This window comes from Erpetoichthys calabaricus, chromosome 1 (assembly GCF_900747795.2).
Source record: "Erpetoichthys calabaricus chromosome 1, fErpCal1.3, whole genome shotgun sequence".
NCBI lineage: Eukaryota > Metazoa > Chordata > Cladistia > Polypteriformes > Polypteridae > Erpetoichthys > Erpetoichthys calabaricus.
In genome coordinates, this window is record NC_041394.2 from 300,489,303 (window position 1) to 300,508,676 (window position 19,374).

The window sequence follows — 19,374 nt, forward strand, 5'->3', positions numbered from 1 at the left end:
AAGTAGTAGCAATATGGTTAGAAAATTAAGAAGCACCCAGTAAGGTATAAATTCAAGTTCCTATATAGCCTCCGTAATGGTTGCCCCTTGATGAAGTGTACCAATAAATCATTTGATACACAGAGACATGCCTTTTAGGAAAAAAATAACACATAATTAGATGTTCCATGTCTTTGAACTTCTGCAATAAAAGGTGCCTAACTTACCCTGAAAAACTTTAAAGTCTGCCATGAAACCAGTTATCACAGTGTGAAATGAAAACCTTCTTTGTATCATGGCAAACAACTTCACCTGTGGGGATGCCCACATTTGATTAAAATTTAGGTCCCTTTAGTTTGATCATGCTGCAAGATTTGTAAAATAATCAGCTGGCTCAAGAAAGACATGTGCTGGTATTCAGATTTCTGGCTGCCAAAGGGAAGAACTCCCAAATTTTGTGTGACTGTGTACTGACTGAAAATTTCTCTACTGAGTATTCCAGCAAATGAGTTTCAGAAATTCTACAGAGAATTCCTTATCTTTAATATAAATAAGTGCAAAATTCAGTAATCTTGTACAGAATTCAAAATGAACCCTAAAAATCTGGTCAATCATTAATGTCATTAATCTAGGAGCTTAATTAATTTAGAAAACTTCATCTAAGCTGGAAAGCTCCATTTTTTGCAATTCGAGAGCTGTATGGGCATCTTCCGGAATTCTTTGTTTAGATCAAACTTTGTGATGTACATCAATAAGAACTAATTCTTTGTCAGTAATTATAACGCTTTAAGTGGTAAAAATGAAACGTTTATGTTTTACATGAACAGCCTACCTTGTCTTTTGCCAAGAAAGTGCTACATATCCGGAAGCAAATAATTCACAAATTCACATATCTTTCTTATACACTTCCAGGCCAGAAAAAAAGTCACCACCTGGATTTAACTAAGCAAATAGGTACGAGCCTCCTATTGGATAATTATTGCATGGGTGATTATCTTTTAGCTGACAACAACTTATTTAACCCCAACTGGTGCAACGAGTTGCTTCTCATTTCTTAAACAACCATGTCGAAAGACACATCTCGTGGTCGTGGAAAAGATGTCAGTCTGTTTGAGAAGGGTCAAATCATTGGCATGCATCAACCAGAGAAAACATCTAAGGAGATTGCAGAAACTACTAAAATTGGGTTAAGAACTGTCCAACGTATTATTAAAAACTGGAAGGATAGTGGGGACCCATCGTCTTTGAGGAAGAAATGTGGCCAGAAAAAAATCCTGAATGATTGTGATCGGCGATCAATTAAACGTTTGGTGAAATCAAATCGAAGAAAAAAAACAGTAGAACTCAGGTCTATGTTTAATAGTGAAAGTAAGAGCATTTCCACATGCACAATGCGAAGGGAACTCAAGGGATTGGGACTGAACAGCTGTGTAGCCATAAGAAAACCACTAATCAGTGAGGCAAACCGGAAAAAAAAGCTTCAATTTGCTAGGGAGCATAAAGATTGGACTCTGGAGCAATGGAAGAAGGTCATGGATTGGCCACCACAGAGTCCAGACCTTAACCCCATTGAGAATCTTTGGGATGTGCTGGAGAAGGCTTTGCGCAGCGGTCAGACTCTACCATCATCAATGCAAGATGAAAAATTAATGCAACACTGGATGGAACTAAATCTTGTGACATTGCAGAAACAATGCCACAGCAAAATGCGTGCCGTAATCAAAGCTAAAGGTGGTCCAATGAAATATTAGAGTGTGTGACCTTTTTCTTTGGCCAGGCAGTGTATATACTGAAAATGTATTGCTTTAGATAGAACTTCCTTCATATGAATTGCTTTGTGCAGAGTGGGTGCCACTTGGTCGACTAATTATGCCTTTTTTAATTTTGAACATATACTAAAAAGGACTAATCCTAAAATAGGCAATCAGTGAACACTGGATTATTAAATAAACAACAAGGTTAATGGATTTAGGAGTAGAGATTAATATACGGATGGTGGTAATTTAATTTTTGTTACTTTGCTTTCATAATTTTTAAAAGCCAGGCACTTCTTTATTAAATTTCTATTGAAAGTTTATTGGTAATATAAATCTCATTAGTGAAATCACTGAGTGCTGGGCTTAAAAGTGTGCACTTTATAAGAATAAACTGAATTGTATCACACACAGATAGATACACACATTTACAGGGAAGATTGGAATTAGACCCACAGCAGGAAATGCCTTCCCAGCGCAACAATAATTATCCCGAATAACACATACAGCATGTGACAGAGGAAAAACACACACTAGAAAAGAGGTTTCATTTATAAATCTGTCTAGAAAACACTGAACAACATACACTAACCTTAACAGCACCTCAGAAAACCTGTGACTGAACCTATTTCTGAATTATACTGCAATAACCAATGTGGTGTAACAAACATAAAGTAACATTGTCAATCACGCTTAAATCAATTCAGAGTTGTGAGGGGCCAGTTTCTATCCCTGCAGCATCAGGGGCAAAGTTGGAAGCAAATATATAGGATGGAAAACTGAAGCACCCAATGAAAAGCCCACAAAGTCAAAGGGGAAGATGTGCAAACTCCAGCTAATACAGTATGTATGGGATTTTATCCCAGGATACTAGATCCATAAAGCAGCACTACTAAGACAGATGGACATCTATAGAGAAAGACAGCATGACAGATACAGTAGATGCAAAAAATGCTGTATAATACACTGACTTGCTGTCATAACACTGGAGAGTAGTAATGTGTTGGTCGGATATGCAAATTAAATTTTCACTCAACTATGAAAACTATGCGCATAACAAAAACTTGAACTTTAACTATAATTTTATGATGCTGCCCTCTGACAAATGAACTTTTTAAAAAGGTGCAGAATTGTGAGCTGTGCACATGCTGTATTTATTAAGTATAAACTTTGAAACTTAAATAAGTCGCATTGGATGTGTTGTTTAACAGTATTCAAATATATACAGTACATATGTATATATTGTCACACACATGCACATTGGAGTCAGCTAAAAGGACCAACAGATGGTAATTCCACCCCAGGCCGGGGGGTGGTGGGGTGCACCAAACCTTTCTCTGTTATCTCTGCAGACCAAACACAGGAAATTCTACCTGGCCCCGAAGATCTCACTTCCAGTTCCAGACCTGAAGATGTCACTTCCGGTTCTAGCTCCTATGACATCACTTCTGCCAACCTGCCTTAAAAGCCAGACCAACTCCTGCATTTGTCAGTTCTGTTTTGGACTCAACTCTGTACACAATTGAGCAACATATTTGACTTAACTATATATATATATATATATATATATATATATATATAAATATATATTGTAGCAGATATAGCGCTTGTCCACCTCTCGAACCCTCAGGTACCACTCTTGAGACCAGGTGAAAGTACAACAATCTTTTATTTCCTTATTGTACAGTGCACAAAGCACTCCACACACCACACTATTCATATAACCAATAATTCTCTCTTTAACCAATCCTCCACTCCCAGACACTTCGCCCTCCTACCTCCCAGCTCAGCTCAAATGTCTGGGCTTACCCATAGTCCTTTTATAGCTCTTGACCCGGAAGTGGTTCTAAGCACAACCCACAAGTCCATTTCCTTCCGGGTCAGGGCAAACAGTCCTCTTCTTCATCCCGGGAGCACGTCGCTTCCTCCAGTCACGTGACTGACACGCACTCCCGGGTTATAGGGTATGCAAGAGCCCACTAGCCCCCCTACAGTGACTCCTGGCGGCCCCCAAGGTATCCAGCAGGGCTGTGTCACAACACTACAAAGTCCATGAGGCCCTGCTGGGACTCGGGGCACGAATATGCTGTCCGGAGGGCTCCTCCTAGCGGCCTGGGGGTGGCGACCGGAGTCCATAGCCGGTCGTCCGTCACAGTCCCTCCCCCTTAGCGACGACCAGTGGGGCGGAGCGTTGATTCCCGCGAGGGACGTCCTCCTCCAGGAGGACGCGAGATCCGGGCTGTGGTTCTGCTGTCTAGATCCCCCAGCGAACCTTGGGGGAACGGTGTATCTGCAATTCCACCGCTCCCCTGTCCTCCGGGGACAACTACGCCACACGTGGCCCGGTTGCCGGCAGTTGTAGCACCGCCGACGTCCTCCTGTTGGCTTCTCTTCCCGAGACCGGAAACACCTCGGGAATTCCGTCAGCTCCACCCTGTCCTCCGCCAAGGAGGGTTTAACGGCCGCTTTGCTGCTCTCTGCCCTTTTCTTTAATCTGTCAGGAGACCCTTGTTTTAATTCGGGGATCTCCTGCTTTCTCTGGGGCTTGTGCACAGTATGAGGCTCTCTATGGAAAAGAGAGAGCCTCTTTGCTGTTTGCACGCCCGTTGTCCTATGCAAACTCGGAGGCGGCGTCATTAGTACCGTATCGCTCCGGGTAACAGCACTATTCAGCTGCCCCGGGACGATCGGTACTTCCCCCGCCCCTTCAGTAACCAACGGCAACCCCCTTATCATGCGGGTCGGGCTCTTATGGTCCACGTTATCCCGGAGCGGCGTCTGATATCGCTGCCCCGGTTCTATCGGATCACTGCCCAACCACTCCGTCATCGTACCACATTCCAATGTCGGGATCACAGTGCTTTGGCATCCGCTACTTATTAAACGCGGTACCAATTCACACTGTGTCCCCTTATGATATACGGCGCAGATTTCACTCACCTGCACCGCCGAATCAATCGAGGCCGGGGCTTCACGGCCTAATCGCCGCAGGTATTTATGCAGTCTCCTCAGCGGCGCTTCGACCGTGGCTCCCAGCTCCTCCAACCGTCTCCTCAGGTCCTCGATCCCCTGAAAGAAACCCATTACGGGGTCGAGTACCTCTTCGAGATCCCGTACAGTCATATAGTTCATTAATTCGGCTGGAGGCAAGGTAGCTTCCGCGTTCCCCTTACCTTCCAGCCGGGAGTCAATGGACACGTCCTGATGAGCGCAAGGGCTCCTGGGACATGGAGTCTTTAGAGGAACGGGTAGCCTCCCGCGGCTGGCTGCGGTCTGCCTTTTTAACTTTGCCGGCAGACACTACAGTCACTTCCCGCCCCTCTATACCTTTGTTAAATGCTGGCGCTGCTTCGCTCGCTGTCCCCTTCCCTTTCAGGGAGCTCTGAACCGTCTGGGGAAAACTGACCTCACCGAAGGACCGCTGTTGACCTTCTCTATCCCAGCCTCCATCGCGCGAGGTCACGTGGTCGTTGTCCTCGAATGGGCTGGTAGATTGACGACTCCTAGCCTGGCCTGCCTTCTGTGTACCGCGGCCATCTTGGGGAGGTATGTGGCAGGCATCTGATGCGCCGTCCGCTCTCTGGAGGTAAGTTTCTGCAAAATAGGAAGAAAAACAACCCGAAACTTCGGGCTTTTTCCCAGCACATACCTCCAGTTTTGTCAGCGGTGTCCCCACTTTATTCAGGGTTTTCGGCGCGGCCCCTGGCTGGCAGCGTTCCTGCTGTTGCGCCCTTCGGGCTTCTTCAGCCTTTACCAGCTCCTTGTCGCCGGCACACCCAGTCAGGCGAGTCCAGGCCAACTCGTTGTTGGTCATGTTCTTTACCCAGTCGGTGTTGTCCTTCTTTTTCCCCGACTTCTTCCCCATCTCGACCAGGTACGAGGCGAGATTCATCAGCGTCACAGCCTTCTCTGTAGTGGGGGGTGTTTGCACCTCCGCGGTTACTTGAGGGACCTTCTTAGGGTTCTCTGCCACAACAAATTTAATTTGAAATGCAGATCCTCTGCCTCCAGACGGCCAGAGTATCCTGCCGACTACGCCATTGTAGCAGATGTAGCGTTTGTCCACCTCTCAAACCCTCAGGTACCACTCTTGAGACCAGGTGAAAGTACAACAATCTTTTATTTCCTTATTGTGCAGTGCACAAAGCACTCCACACACCACACTATTCATATAACCAATAACTCTCTCTCTAACCAATCCTCCACTCCCAGACACTTCGCCCTCCTACCTCCCAGCTCAGCTCAAATGTCTGGGCTTACCCATAGTCCTTTTATAGCTCTTGACCCGGAAGTGGTTCTAAGCACAACCCACAAGTCCATTTCCTTCCGGGTCAGGGCAAACAGTCCTCTTCTTCATCCCGGGAGCACGTCGCTTCCTCCAGTCACGTGACTGACACGCACTCCCGGGTTATAGGGTATGCAAGAGCCCACTAGCCCCCCTACAGCGACTCCTGGCGGCCCCCAAGGTATCCAGCAGGGCTGTGTCACAACACTACAAAGTCCATGAGGCCCTGCTGGAACTCGGGGCACGAATATGCTGTCCGGAGGGCTCCTCCTAGCGGCCTGGGGGTGGCGACCGGAGTCCATAGCCAGTCGTCCGTCACAATATATATATATATATATATATATATATATACAGTAGAGTCTCGCTTATCCGACATAAATGGGCCGGCAGAACATCGGATAAGCGAAAATGTCGGATTAATGGGAGGTGTTAAGTAAAAGCCTATTAAACGTCAAACAATGTTATAATTTTACACATTACGAACCTAATAATCATGTTTTACAACAAAACAACAGAAAAAATTAACTGAAAAAATGAACTTACAGTTACAGAATTGTCTAAAGTTAAATACAGTATGTACTGTACTTGGGCGGCACGGTGGCACAGTGGTAGCGCTGCTGCCTCGCAGTTAGGAGACCCGGGTTCACTTCCTGGGTCCTCCCTGCGTGGAGTTTGCATGTTCTCCCCGTGTCTGTGTGGGTTTCCTCCGGGTGCTCCGGTTTCCTCCCACAGTCCAAAGACATGCAGGTTAGGTGGATTGGCGATTCCAAATTAGCCCTAGTGTGTGCTTGATGTTTGTGTGTGTCCTGCGGTGGGTTGGCACCCTGCCCGGGATTGGTTCCTGCCTTGTGCCCAGTGTTAGCTGGGATTGGCTCCAGCAGACCCCCGTGACCTGTGTTCGGATTCAGTGGGTTGGAAAATGGATGGATGGAAGGATGTACTGTACTTAAGTTCAGTCCTGTGATGATTTAAAGAAATTTTTGATCCTAGTCTGCTTTCCTGACGAGTGCCATTTCTTCGCTGCCAAGTCTCGCCATCTTTGCAGCATCATTATGTTGATTCTTGTAGCTTCTTCTTGTTGCTCAATGTATTTAATTGCAGTTTCTAGAGCCTTAACTCCGTCACTCATATAGTCAACATTCGTATGAGCGTATACTGTTTACTACAGCATTGTGACTGTGTGTATGTGTGTTTGTGCTGTGACGTGCGTGCTGTGACATGCGAGTCCCCATCTTGCACCTGAAAACACGAAGCTGAGTCTCAGTACTTTAGCAACACCAGCTTTACTCAGCTTGAAACAGCAACAGTGCGGTTATTTATTGTAGCGGGATCTGCCACTCTCCTATACACAGACACAACAGTCAGGCAGGGCTGTGGCCAAGTAATACTGTGCCCTGCGCATTTATAATGTTCCTTGTTGCTTGTATCACCCATAGACAGCAGGCGCTTATTGGATGTTCGCGATCTTTTCGGATTCGCTTTTACGGCAAACTGCTACAGCGCTGGGAGACTGCGATTGCTTTGGGACGCTCTTCTGCGTGTCGTCCCGTTGGGTGGAATCCCACAAGAGTTTAGAAAGTCACTCACACCAGCCATGATTCTTTTCAAAGGTAAAGTGCAGATTAATTTGTTTTATGTATTTTTACTTTATATTTTGTATTAATCATTTTTATATGAATAGTTTTGGGTTGTGGAACGAATCATCTGAGTTTCCATTATTTCTTATGGGGAAATTCGCTTTGATATACCAGTGCTTTGGACTGCGAGCACGTTTCCGGAAAGAATTATGCTTGCAAACCGAGGTTCCACTGTAATTAGCTGCAGTAGAGTTGGGAGCAACAAGAAATAGACTATGCTCATGCTTGTAACTTGCAGTTCTTGATGCCGATTGATGCGGTTTTTTTTTGTTTTTTTTGTGGTGGGACGTCAGATAATACGGAATTTCGGATAAGCGAAGGTAGGATAGGAGACTCTACTGTATATATATAGGGGACCACTGGGGCCGCGTCCTAACATGAAAGAGACAAGCAGACACAACTTCTCACACAACACACATGGTTTATTTACAGTTGGGGAGTGTGTTCTTTCTCCCCACAGCACAGTACGTAACCACCATAGTATAATACAGTATAGTCTCAGTCCTTCTACCCTTCAATTTTACATCCTTTCGCCTCTACTCCCTGTCTTGCAAGCTTTGTCCACCTCCTCTGACTCTGGCTTCCCGAATGGAGTAAGGTGGCTCCTTTAATTCAGGTCCTGTGAGTGTTACAGGTTATTCATCAGTATTTCCTAGAATCATTCCCAGGTGTGGTAGAAGTTCACTATAAGGCTCTGCAGCTCCCCTTGGTAGCTCCCATAGAACCCGACAGGGCTAAAGCAAACTCCAACTCCCAGCATGCCCTGAGGAAATCTATGGTGCCACAGCCTCCCAGGAGGGCTGCCCTCTAGTGTCACAGGAAAGGTATTGTCTCAGGAATGCTCTCTTCCCCGGTCCTTCTGTTCCATTGGCATCCTGGCCAGGTAGGCCATGGCCGTCCATCACATGATATATAAACTGTATATAGTGACCAATGAGAGTGCTCTAGAGTCCCATATGCCAGACACTAGTACACAACCAAAGGTTCAAGTAAAGTAAATGTTATTACACACAAATACATTTTCTGGTCCTTTCTTCAAAACAAGTACTCACTAGCACAACCATATTAATTCTTCTCTGCTCTCCTCCAGGCAAGCCTTGTCCTCCACTTCCTGACTCCAACTCCCCTGGATGAGGTCAAGCAGACCTGGGAGTACTTCTGATGCCACACAATCACACCCAGTCACACCATGGAAGCACTTCCGAGTCAGACAGAAACCTCCTTAAAATGTGTGAGTTCCCTCCTTACAGCTCCCTCTTGCAGCACCCATGTACCCTGACAATACTGTCCACCATGACTACAATTCCAAGGGTGCCCTGAGGGTGTAAACATGAGAGCACTACCTGACAGATGCAGCCTGGTATAATGAGGGACAACAGGGCTCAAAGAAACAGTCGTTCTATGTCCAATATATCTTCCCAGCCAGGAAACGTACCCGCAACCAACCCAGCTGAGACACCTGTCCATCCAAATCCTTTCCTTACAGTCTTCCGTCTGGGTAAGGAACCACCTTCCTTCCTGATCAGGATGCCAGTCCATCTACCATGGCATCTACAATACATATACAGTATTTTCTATGTTTGAATGTTTAAAAATAAGGACTTTAGTAAAACATTAAATACAGTAATTGCTATTCTGTGGAGAAAAATATTAAAACAATAACAGTCGGGATTTACTTCTGATTGATACTATCAATGGTTATCACTTAACTTAAAAAGATTTCAGTTCTTTTCATGCCCCCATTACTGTTTTACATATTTATTCGGTTCTTTTCACACAGAAATTGCAGCTGTATTGCAGATTAATAAGTTATAAATTAGACATCATCTTCATTTGAATGTTGGCCTGAATATTTTATTCAGTGCCAAATATCTGCAAATATATAATTCAAAGCCACCATATGACTTCTACTCTTCCTCTATTATAGTCAAATCATCTCTGAGGTGCAAAAAGTCCTCTGAGATCTGGAAATGCAAACTGAAGAAGCCGTTAAATCATTCAGGTACTGAATGTTTGAAGATGTTTAAGGAATACAATATTTTGTTGTCATTAGGGACTTAATGGTAGAATAAAAGTAGTTTAATATCAAAGTCTAGAAACAAATGAGAAAAGAATATACAAAGAAATTACTAAGTGTTAATATTATCAATGTTTTAATAATTCTTTAGAATTACACATGTTAAACAATAAAAAATTATTTTTAATTTAAAATGCACTAATATATTCTGCAAGAAACAGCTCTTTGTTGTTAAATTTCATCAGTAGAATCTCACCTTTACCAAAAATGAAAGTACATTTGACACTTATTTCCTCAAGAACAATATGCCATGCCTTTCATTCAATTTCCATTTTAGGGAGGAGCTGGCAGCCTTTAATGTTAGCCTTTGAAAAAACAGATGGGCTAATTGAGAGCACATCTATCACATGTTCTGCCTTATATACTGTACATTATATAAAAGAAAGAAAGAAGAACTTTGCAATATTGTAATACAATATACAGAGGACAGACAATGTTGTGCTCAAAGACCTAAAGTTTGTTTAAGCAGTCATAGTGATACCAAGTATGGTGAGGTTTACAACACTGCCCTCAATAGGTGGTGCTCACAGAATTAGGAAACAGTAGTTTTTGTTAACACATGCTGTAAAGTACTCTACAGTGTGATGTGTTCTTGGTGCACTGCTCATTCAATTAAATGAGTTTGAGTGAAGTCATATGGTGTTCTTTTGCAAAGCAAGATGGTCCTTCCATCAAATTGTAAAACAAATTAGATAGCTGGTGCCCATATTACATTAGATTTGGAGTTGAAGGGTACCCACAAGCAGAGATGTGGCTCTAGACAGCTCCTGATATACAGATGCACATCAAGTCTGGTGCTTTAGAAGGAAGAATGTGGCACACCGAATGACCATATTGGTACACATCAAAGCCACTGTCATACTGTACCAGAAGTGTCTACCTGGACCAAATGCAATTGCTTTCTTAAAGTAGCATGTGTGCACATGTTGCCCTGGCACACCTGTTACTCACTTGTCACCAGTGCTGTGCATGCCTGAAGTGATGTCTTGAGTGAAAGGTTCAGACTGAGGAATGGTGGTCTGTAGTCTTTAGTGATAAAAGTAGCTTCTGCCTGGAAATGAGTGATGATGAAATACATGTCTGAAGGACATGGTGAGGGGCTACAACCATTGTATATACTCCTGATTGCACATGACCCATGCTAGACATCATGGTGTGAGGTGCTATCAGTTATAGTGCTCATTAGTCTATGGTTTTTGTTTCAAATACTAAACGGTGCTATCTATGTCAGGGAGATCTGCATGAATTGGGAGATGTGTTCTTCATGCAAGACAATGCTGGTTCACATCTACAACTCAATCTGGTCTGAGACTACTTGTCAACACTCCCTGGCAAGCAAGCTCATCAAATCTTTACCCATTGAGCATGTATGGGACTGGATGGGATGAAGTGTCTCCTGTGCTGAGGCACCAACAATAAACATAAGCCAGTTATACCTCTGTGTCGAAACGACTGACACTCCACAGGAGCATATTTGTTATTTGTATAATCATTTGCATTTCAGAGGTAAGGCCTCTGTTGCAATACTGGATGATTTAATGTGAGTATGCTGTAACATATGAACTGAAAAAAAACAAGCTGTATCATCTTCTGTGGGTATGATAATGTTCTTAGCACACCCGTATGATTCTCTTACCCAAATTTCAGTTCATTGTTGTGTCACTTGTGAATAAACCACTTCCAGCTACTATTTAAGTTAGGCTATCCTTTATATCACTTCTTCCACACCTTCTTTGAAAGCATTCTTGGTTTGCCAATACACAATACCTGCTTCAGCAGAACCCTCAGAATTCTTCTCCCTAATCCTGATGTTTCCTTCTCTAACCTGCAATCTGCTTATTTTGTTCCAGTACATTGCTATGATATTACAGTGTGTGTAACGCTGCAAGTAAAAGGATTACAATACTCTAGCAAAAACAGCAGCTAAACATGATGAGCAGTGTACCCAAGCTTAAATTTTATTCAAGTGACCATCAAATCAAAAGGGTTGAGGATAAATGATTTAAACTTTAAAATAGTTCCTCTATGAATGAATGAATGAATGAATTAAAAAAGAATACCCTCAGTCATACTTGTGCCCATTTCTTGGCAGAGCACAGCATCAGAAACAAAATTACAAAGACCAAATTATCCACAGATACTGCAGAGTTTGTGACATTACACCTAAAGGAATTACAATATTGTAACAAAAAATGTCAATATAAATACAACGATCAACTAAATGTTATTTTAAAAAGATGCCCAGTTTTCCAGTTTGTAGATACTCCAACTACATACCTTGTATATTTCACCTTTAGAACTTTGTCACCTTCTCCAGGCCATGACAGAAGATTGCCTTTTAAAGCTACTTGCCATTGGTGTTTATTACCATCAAAGTTCCATCTTAATGCTCCTGACTCTGAAGGATCTCCGATCCCCTAGTGTCATTTTCAAAGGGTTTACTGTGCACCACTTTTGGGGTCCCAGGTAAAATTACATTACCCTATTAAGATCTAATACCAGACCCCACTCCTCCATTTCCTGTAGTTTCATGTGTTTCTCCCTGCAGTTTCTCTTCTTTCTTGAGAAAAAAAAAACCTGCTTCCTATGGTTTGTTTAGTGTAATAAGAATAATAACAATAATAATTCATTACATTTATATAGCACTTTCCTCACTATTCAAAGTGCTACCACATAGGGAGGACCTGGTGGGATAAAGAAACAACTATCCGGCTTAAAGTTTATAGAAGATCTCACAACACATCAAATATTTACTTTTCAGTTTTGAAAGAAACCAACCTTTTAGCAAATAATCATATACAGTTATTTCTTTTTTTGTGATTTCTTTACCAGGATGAGGTAGACCAATACCACTGAAGGATAATACATAGCTACACCGACTTAACATAGAAACACAGAGTTAGCCACAGTGTACTCTGGTAGTCAAGAAGAACTGAAAGCCTTGCACAACTGTTTAACATATAAGCACGTTGCATTAATACAATGAAGGCTGCACCACTGTCTCCCAGCTGAGGTTGAGATTGTCTAGAAACAAGGATACAAGCCAATGATGACATTCACTAAATACTTATAAGGAAGGACTACAATTCTGCTTATTATGAAGTGGAAGAAGAGCAAGCATTCTTTGTTCATGATGGCATTCAATTGCCTGTTTGTAAGGTAAGCATTGAGATTTTCAAAATGAAGACCATTAAGGAAACAGAAATTTACAGCAGCGTTATTGTGATTATGACTATTACCTTTGAAAGTAGCAGCATGCAGTCTAGTTTATGGGCTGCCACTGGTGTTTAAATTTTCTTACAGAGTACAAACTGGTAACACCTGAAACACACACATGCACAATCTACAAAGCACAAAGAACAAAACAGATACTGTGAATTTGTCAAAGCTTACCTTGGCAGTTGCCCGTGCCTGGTATTCTGGACAGCCATTGATGGTTATGGTTTCATGCATATACTGATAGACCTAGAATGAAAATATAAGTTTTTTTCTTTGATTAAAAATACATACAGCTATATTTATGTATGGCATTTAGCATGTGCTCATTAATGGAAACAAACCTTTGTTGCCTAATAGGTCTTTCTACCTAATGAAACATGATACCGCTGTCTATAAGGTTCTCAGTATCTCATCTGGAAAGTGATACTTGCAAAGAGAGGAACATACATTCTTCACAATGCTGATTTAGTTGTAATGACAATGTTGAGTAGTCTGGTTTTGTTTTATATTTTATATATATATATATATATATATATATATATATATATATATATATATATATATATATATATATATACATAAATATATATATACTGTATACACATAAATATATATATATATATATATTTTTTTTTTTTTTATTGCAAAATAGTCTTCACATGCTGACTTCTTAAAATAATATATACGATTATACTACACATGCACATTTAATATACTATTTGAGGTATTTAGTTGTTTTTTTATTTAGCAAAGTGGAAAAAAAGAAAATTTTATTATGTAATTAATCATTAGAAACACTATAACATAGTAGAAACTTTGAACTTTACTTGCTTTGATGAAAAATAGGACTGTTAATGGACAAAAGACAAATGGACTAGAAAATGAGAAGTCAAGTGATTAGACAAAGGAATATTCACAACTCACTAGTAGAGCAAAACCAAGACGTCAAAATAGTTGAAAAAAACAAAATAAAACACAAGCCAAATCTCAAAAATCAAAAGAATGTTAGCCTAAAGTTAAAACCCATAGTCCACAATTAGCAATTAATACACCAGTGTTCTTTCTTTTCATAGATTATAGATTGAATGTAAATATATATTAAATATATATTAGATTTTAACCAGTAAGACTTTTTACGTTAATGTTCAGTGATCGGAAAGTCGACTATCTTACACTAAGTGAAACATGGCTTGGATCAGATTGTGCTGCAGTATTAATTGAAGCAGCTTCTCCAAATTACAGCTCTGCTCATTCGTTTCGGCAAGAAAAAAAAAGGTGGCAGGTTAGCAAGTATTTACTTGAGCCAATTAAACAGTAAAGATGCTGGTTTTGGTACTTTCTTGTCTTTTGAGTATCTTGCCATGGTTATTCAAGGAGTGTCGCAGTTTCCTATATTGACCATTTATAGACTTCCAAAATATGTGTTTTTTACTGAAAAATTCTCAGACTTAATATCTACAATAATAACTATCTATGACTGGTTCCTAATTGTAGGCTACTTCAATTTTCAAATATAAGACCATTTTGCATATTATTTAATGTAGAAACACTGATAACTACAACTAATGAGAAATATTGTTAAAAAAACGTTATTTTGATACATCTGCAGCTTCAATGTTTGCTAATATTCTAAACAGTCCGATTGTAGTCCTTACGTTAATAATGGTGATAGCTTAACCAATAAGGTGGAATATTTTAATGCTAAAGTGAGAGCTGCAGCTGACATAGTGGCCCTGAAAAGACATTTAAGAAATCCTCCAGCACTATCATACCTTGGAAGATCCAAAGAGTGTCTGATATGAAGAGAACATGCCAGAGAGCTGAGCGTAAATGGAGAAAAACTAAACCGATAGTCCACTATGAAATACTGAAGGCTAGAATAACTGAATATAACAAAGTAGTCTGCCTTTACAGACAGTCCTATTTTTCTAAAGTTATAAATGATAATGCTGGTAATCCAAGAATGTTATTTTCAACTACTGATCGTTTTTCTAAATCCAGCTGAATCAATGGAGTGCCTCCTAAAAACTACTAATGAAACTTGTGAGGCTTTTGCTATATTTTTTAAAAACAAAAGAAATAATATTAGAAATAATATAGTATATGTCCATAGTTAATCCGACTGAAGCCCAGCATTCCATTTTAGACAAGTCAAATTTTTTTATGAAGAATAATTTCTCCACTGAAACCCTCCAACTGTGTCCCTGACCCAGTACCAACAGGTTTTTTGTTTTTTTTTAAAGAAGTTTCTGATGTGCTAATTGATAATATACTTGACATAGTGAACTCATCATTAGATATGGAGGTCTTCCCTGACTGTCTTAAGACTGCAGTTGTTAAACTCCTACTCAAGAAAAATAATCTCGACTCCTCTGTTTTCTGATAATTTTAGATCAATTTCTAACCTGCCTTTCTTAAGTAAAATTCTACAAAAGTCTGTTTTTAAGCAGCTAAATGATTACTTGATTCAAAATTCTAATCTTGATAATAATAGATACTAGTACTCTCAATAGTATTAATAGTATTCTTGATAACAGAAGCTGCACTGGTTAAAGTAGTAAATGAATCGCAGGTTGATGTGGACATAGACTGTATATCTGTTCTTGTTCTCTTAGACATGAATGCAGCCTTTGACACCATAGACCACAGTATTCTTATAAATTACAATAGGTAGGCTTTTTTGGTTTCAGTCTTACTTAAAGGTAGAAAATTATTTGTTAGTTGTTGTGATTGTACTTCAGGAGATATATGATATTGTATATGGTATACCACAAAGATCTATTCTGGGACCACTGTTTTTTTCAGTGTACATGTTTCCATTAGGTCAGATTGTCTTAAAGCACAAGGTGAGTTACCACAGCTACGCAGACAACACACAGCTTTCTTTTTCAATAGCGCCTAATGACACTGATTCTCTTGACTCTCTGATTCACTATCTTAGCAGTATTTCCAACCGGATGAGTAGTAACTTTCTCAAACTAAATAAGAAGAAAAGAGAAATCTTAGAGAATGGCAAACATAGATATAGCAAGAGTATTAGAAATAAACTTCATCCCTTAGGCTTAAAAGTTAAGACAGAGATAAAAAGTTTAGGGGTAATTATTGACTCTGACCTGAACATTTAATCACATATCAAACAGATTACTAGAAATGAACTTTTTGACTTAAGGAATACAGCAAAATTTAAATGTCTTATAAAATTTATAAGACACTGAACAATTAGTCCACACTTTTGTTTTTAGTCAATTAGATTACTGTAATGCACTCCGAATAGGATTACCTAAGAAAGATGTCAATCATTTGCAATCACCAGTTTTAATATCATTACACTGGTTACACATGGTTTCCTCCGGGCGCTCCGGTTTCCTCCCACAGTCCAAAGACATGCAGGTTAGGTGGATTGGCGATTCTAAATTGGCCCTAGTGTGTGCTTGGTGTGTGGGTGTGTGTGTGTCCTGCGGTGGGTTGGCACCCTGCCCGGGATTGGTTCCTGCCTTGTGCCCTGTGTTGGCTGGGATTGGCTCCAGCAGACCCCCGTGACCCTGTGTTCGGATTCAGCGGGTTGGATAATGGATGGATGGATGGTTACACATGTCATTCAGAATTGATTTAAAAAATACTACTAATGGTTCACAAAGCCTTAAATAATCTGGCTACATCCTATATTTTGGAATACCTTTTCCTCTACTCTCCATAGACATTCTATGGTGGTGGTGGTCTGCTTATAATACCAAACACCAAACTTAAAAGAAGTAGTGAGTTAGTCTTTTTCTGTTATGCACCCAAAATCTGGAATACTTTGCCAATTTAAATTCGCCAGGCTAGTACTGTGGATCCTTTTAAAAAACTTTTCAAAACTTACTATTTTTAATTTGTTTTTTTTTGTAGTTACATTTTAGTTGTATTTCCCGATAGGCTATATTGGCTTGGAATTATCAGATCCTTTAGGGATCCACAATCTTTACTAATTTCTACTATTATCTGCTGTTTTTTTCTGGTTCTTCTGTGGTGGCATTTTACACTGCCACCACCTGATCAATGTACCGTGCAGCTCCCTGTGTTGATGGACTGAAGACTGGTGTCTCAGGTGTCCACAAGACCAACATCATCAATTACTATCATGTGAAGCCTGAAAAGAAAAAGGATTGAATTAAGAACATTTATAAGTAGAATGCTCAGTTGGGGCTGGGCGGCCTTTTTGGCCTTCGAAACCCTGCATATTTTATTTTTTTCTCCAGACTTACTGGAATTTTTTTTTGTTTTTTTTTCTGTCCTCCTGGCCATCTGACCCTACCTTTGCTAATTATTCTTTGAGCTAAATTGCCTATATGAAAAGGTGCAATAGAAACAAATGTTGTTGTTGTTTTTAGTCATTCTGCTGTGTGTTTCAGAGGTGTGTTGTTGCTTGTCTCAATATACTTATTTATTATTATTTTTTATTTATTTAATGAACATTTGTTAAAAGCAAAATACCCCCAAGGGACAAATAAAGTACTATGCATCTATATACCTATCTATCTATTGTGAGGTTTGTTTGAAGTTAAGGAATCCAAAAACCTGAATGCTTGTGTTCCCACAGCACTGTGTTTTATACTGGTGGTGTTATTGTGCAGACATAGTGTCACACAAGTCACATGATTGACAAATACTCCTAAAAATGTTAAATAAATGGTGGCACCCTTAAAAAAGATATTACAAAAAGGTGCCACCAATATCATTTTAAAATTTGCAAAGAAAATCTCATCTCATATCCTTATCTGTGGGTCATGGTAAAAGTAAAATTTAAATAATTAAAAATACTGTAAAGAATAAATGAACAAACATTTTTTGATGAATCACAACAATGTCACTCAATATATGGTTTTCCTACTTGTACTTTAGATATACTAATTTACTGACTAGTTTAAACCTCAGAATAGTAACAATTAGTTACCAAAGCCAGATACTTATGTCTTTGTTAGAAGGAACATACTTTCAAATACTGAGTGATGATTACATATATATTTCATAGATGCTCAGTGAGATGTGATCAAAACTTTATAACACTTTGCTCTAATTAATGGATATTAAGCAAATGTGTGAACACTGTGTAAATGTTAATCTTTTCCATGAATTAAGATGAAACTACCACAGCTGACTTCACAAAACTTTACTTATCCAAAAAAAAAGTGAGAATATGAAAACATAACTGTATTTTTGATATGCCAGATCTTATTCATTATACCTGTACTCTTAGTAAATTGGTCAGACAGTATGCCAGGCCTTTTGTGAATAGATTCTAAATCTATTAAAAGAAAACATTAGGAGGAATGATCCTAGATTATCAAAAAGAAAGGGTGATTTCTGTAACACAACAATACCTCTTAAAACATCATTATTTAATTAATAATCTAATTTATATTTGTATACTACATCCTCAGTATTCCACTTGACTTTTCCATTGTTTGTTTTTCTGCTGTAAAAAATGAAAATAAAAATAAAAGGTACATTTTAACATTAAAACATTTGAATTTCTGAACAATTTTGATGACAATAGGCCATTCAGCCCAAAATGTACTTTCAATAATTTATTCCATGTGTCTATGTTATTTTTTGTGAAGAAAAACTGGCTAATATTTGTGCGAAATCCACCCTCAACAAATTTTCAGTTATGTCTGTGTTCTTTTTGAAGAACTTAATTTAAAGTAACAAAGATTCCAGCATGCACCCGCACCATAATTTTAAAACCTAATCTCCATTGCTTAAACTGAGAAGGATCAAGACCTTTAGTTCTTCTTCTGAACTAAAACCTCTGAGTCCCACATGCCCAAAAATGGAATATCAACCTATCTACTATCATGTTCTAATTAGCATTTCGAGGAAAGTAATGTCATATGTTATGAGCTTTGTGCTAGTCCTTAAGTATCATTATTGTGTATATTAAGTTTTTGTTATGTTTTGAATAATGTTTTGACCATAAATTTCTTTTATGTATTCCCATTTTTGTGTTATCATGTTAATGTTCAGTTATGCACTGTGCCTCAATAAGGGCCACCATGACAATAAGCTGGAGGACCACACCCTTCCTATTTTTTTGAGACAGAGAGTCTGGCCATCTAGACCGACATTATGAATTGTGAAGTGTGGATAATTGTGAGTAACCTTGTGAATTTTCTTTTTTTTTCCTTCTTTTTTAATATTCCCACTTTATTTCTAGACTAGACAAAGAGCCCATTTCGACAACGTAAGATGAAACCGGCACGAGTTTGTGTCAGTAGTGTATGAAGAACAAATGATAAGTAATGAAGAAGTTGTTTTGTAATGATTGTAGTCCGCTTTACTCATTACTGTACAGGCTTGTACTGTTAGTTGATGAATTTTCCAGGCCTATAGTATAATATTGAATGATGAATGTTCCAGTACAATATGGAATAGTAATAAGTA

The 19,374-nt window shown here is 39.6% G+C and overlaps 1 protein-coding gene across 2 annotated transcripts in view; it reads right to left on the reverse strand.

Annotated features, from left to right (window-relative positions):
* The window catches only part of lin7a (lin-7 homolog A (C. elegans)), a 326,716-nt gene that overhangs the window by 98,742 nt on the left and 208,600 nt on the right, over window positions 1-19,374 (reverse strand). For both annotated transcript variants that reach the window (XM_051919749.1, XM_028817141.2), the window contains exon 3: window positions 13,126-13,197. In XM_051919749.1, the coding sequence (XP_051775709.1) occupies window positions 13,126-13,197 (72 nt within the window). The remainder of the gene's footprint in view (window positions 1-13,125; window positions 13,198-19,374) is intronic.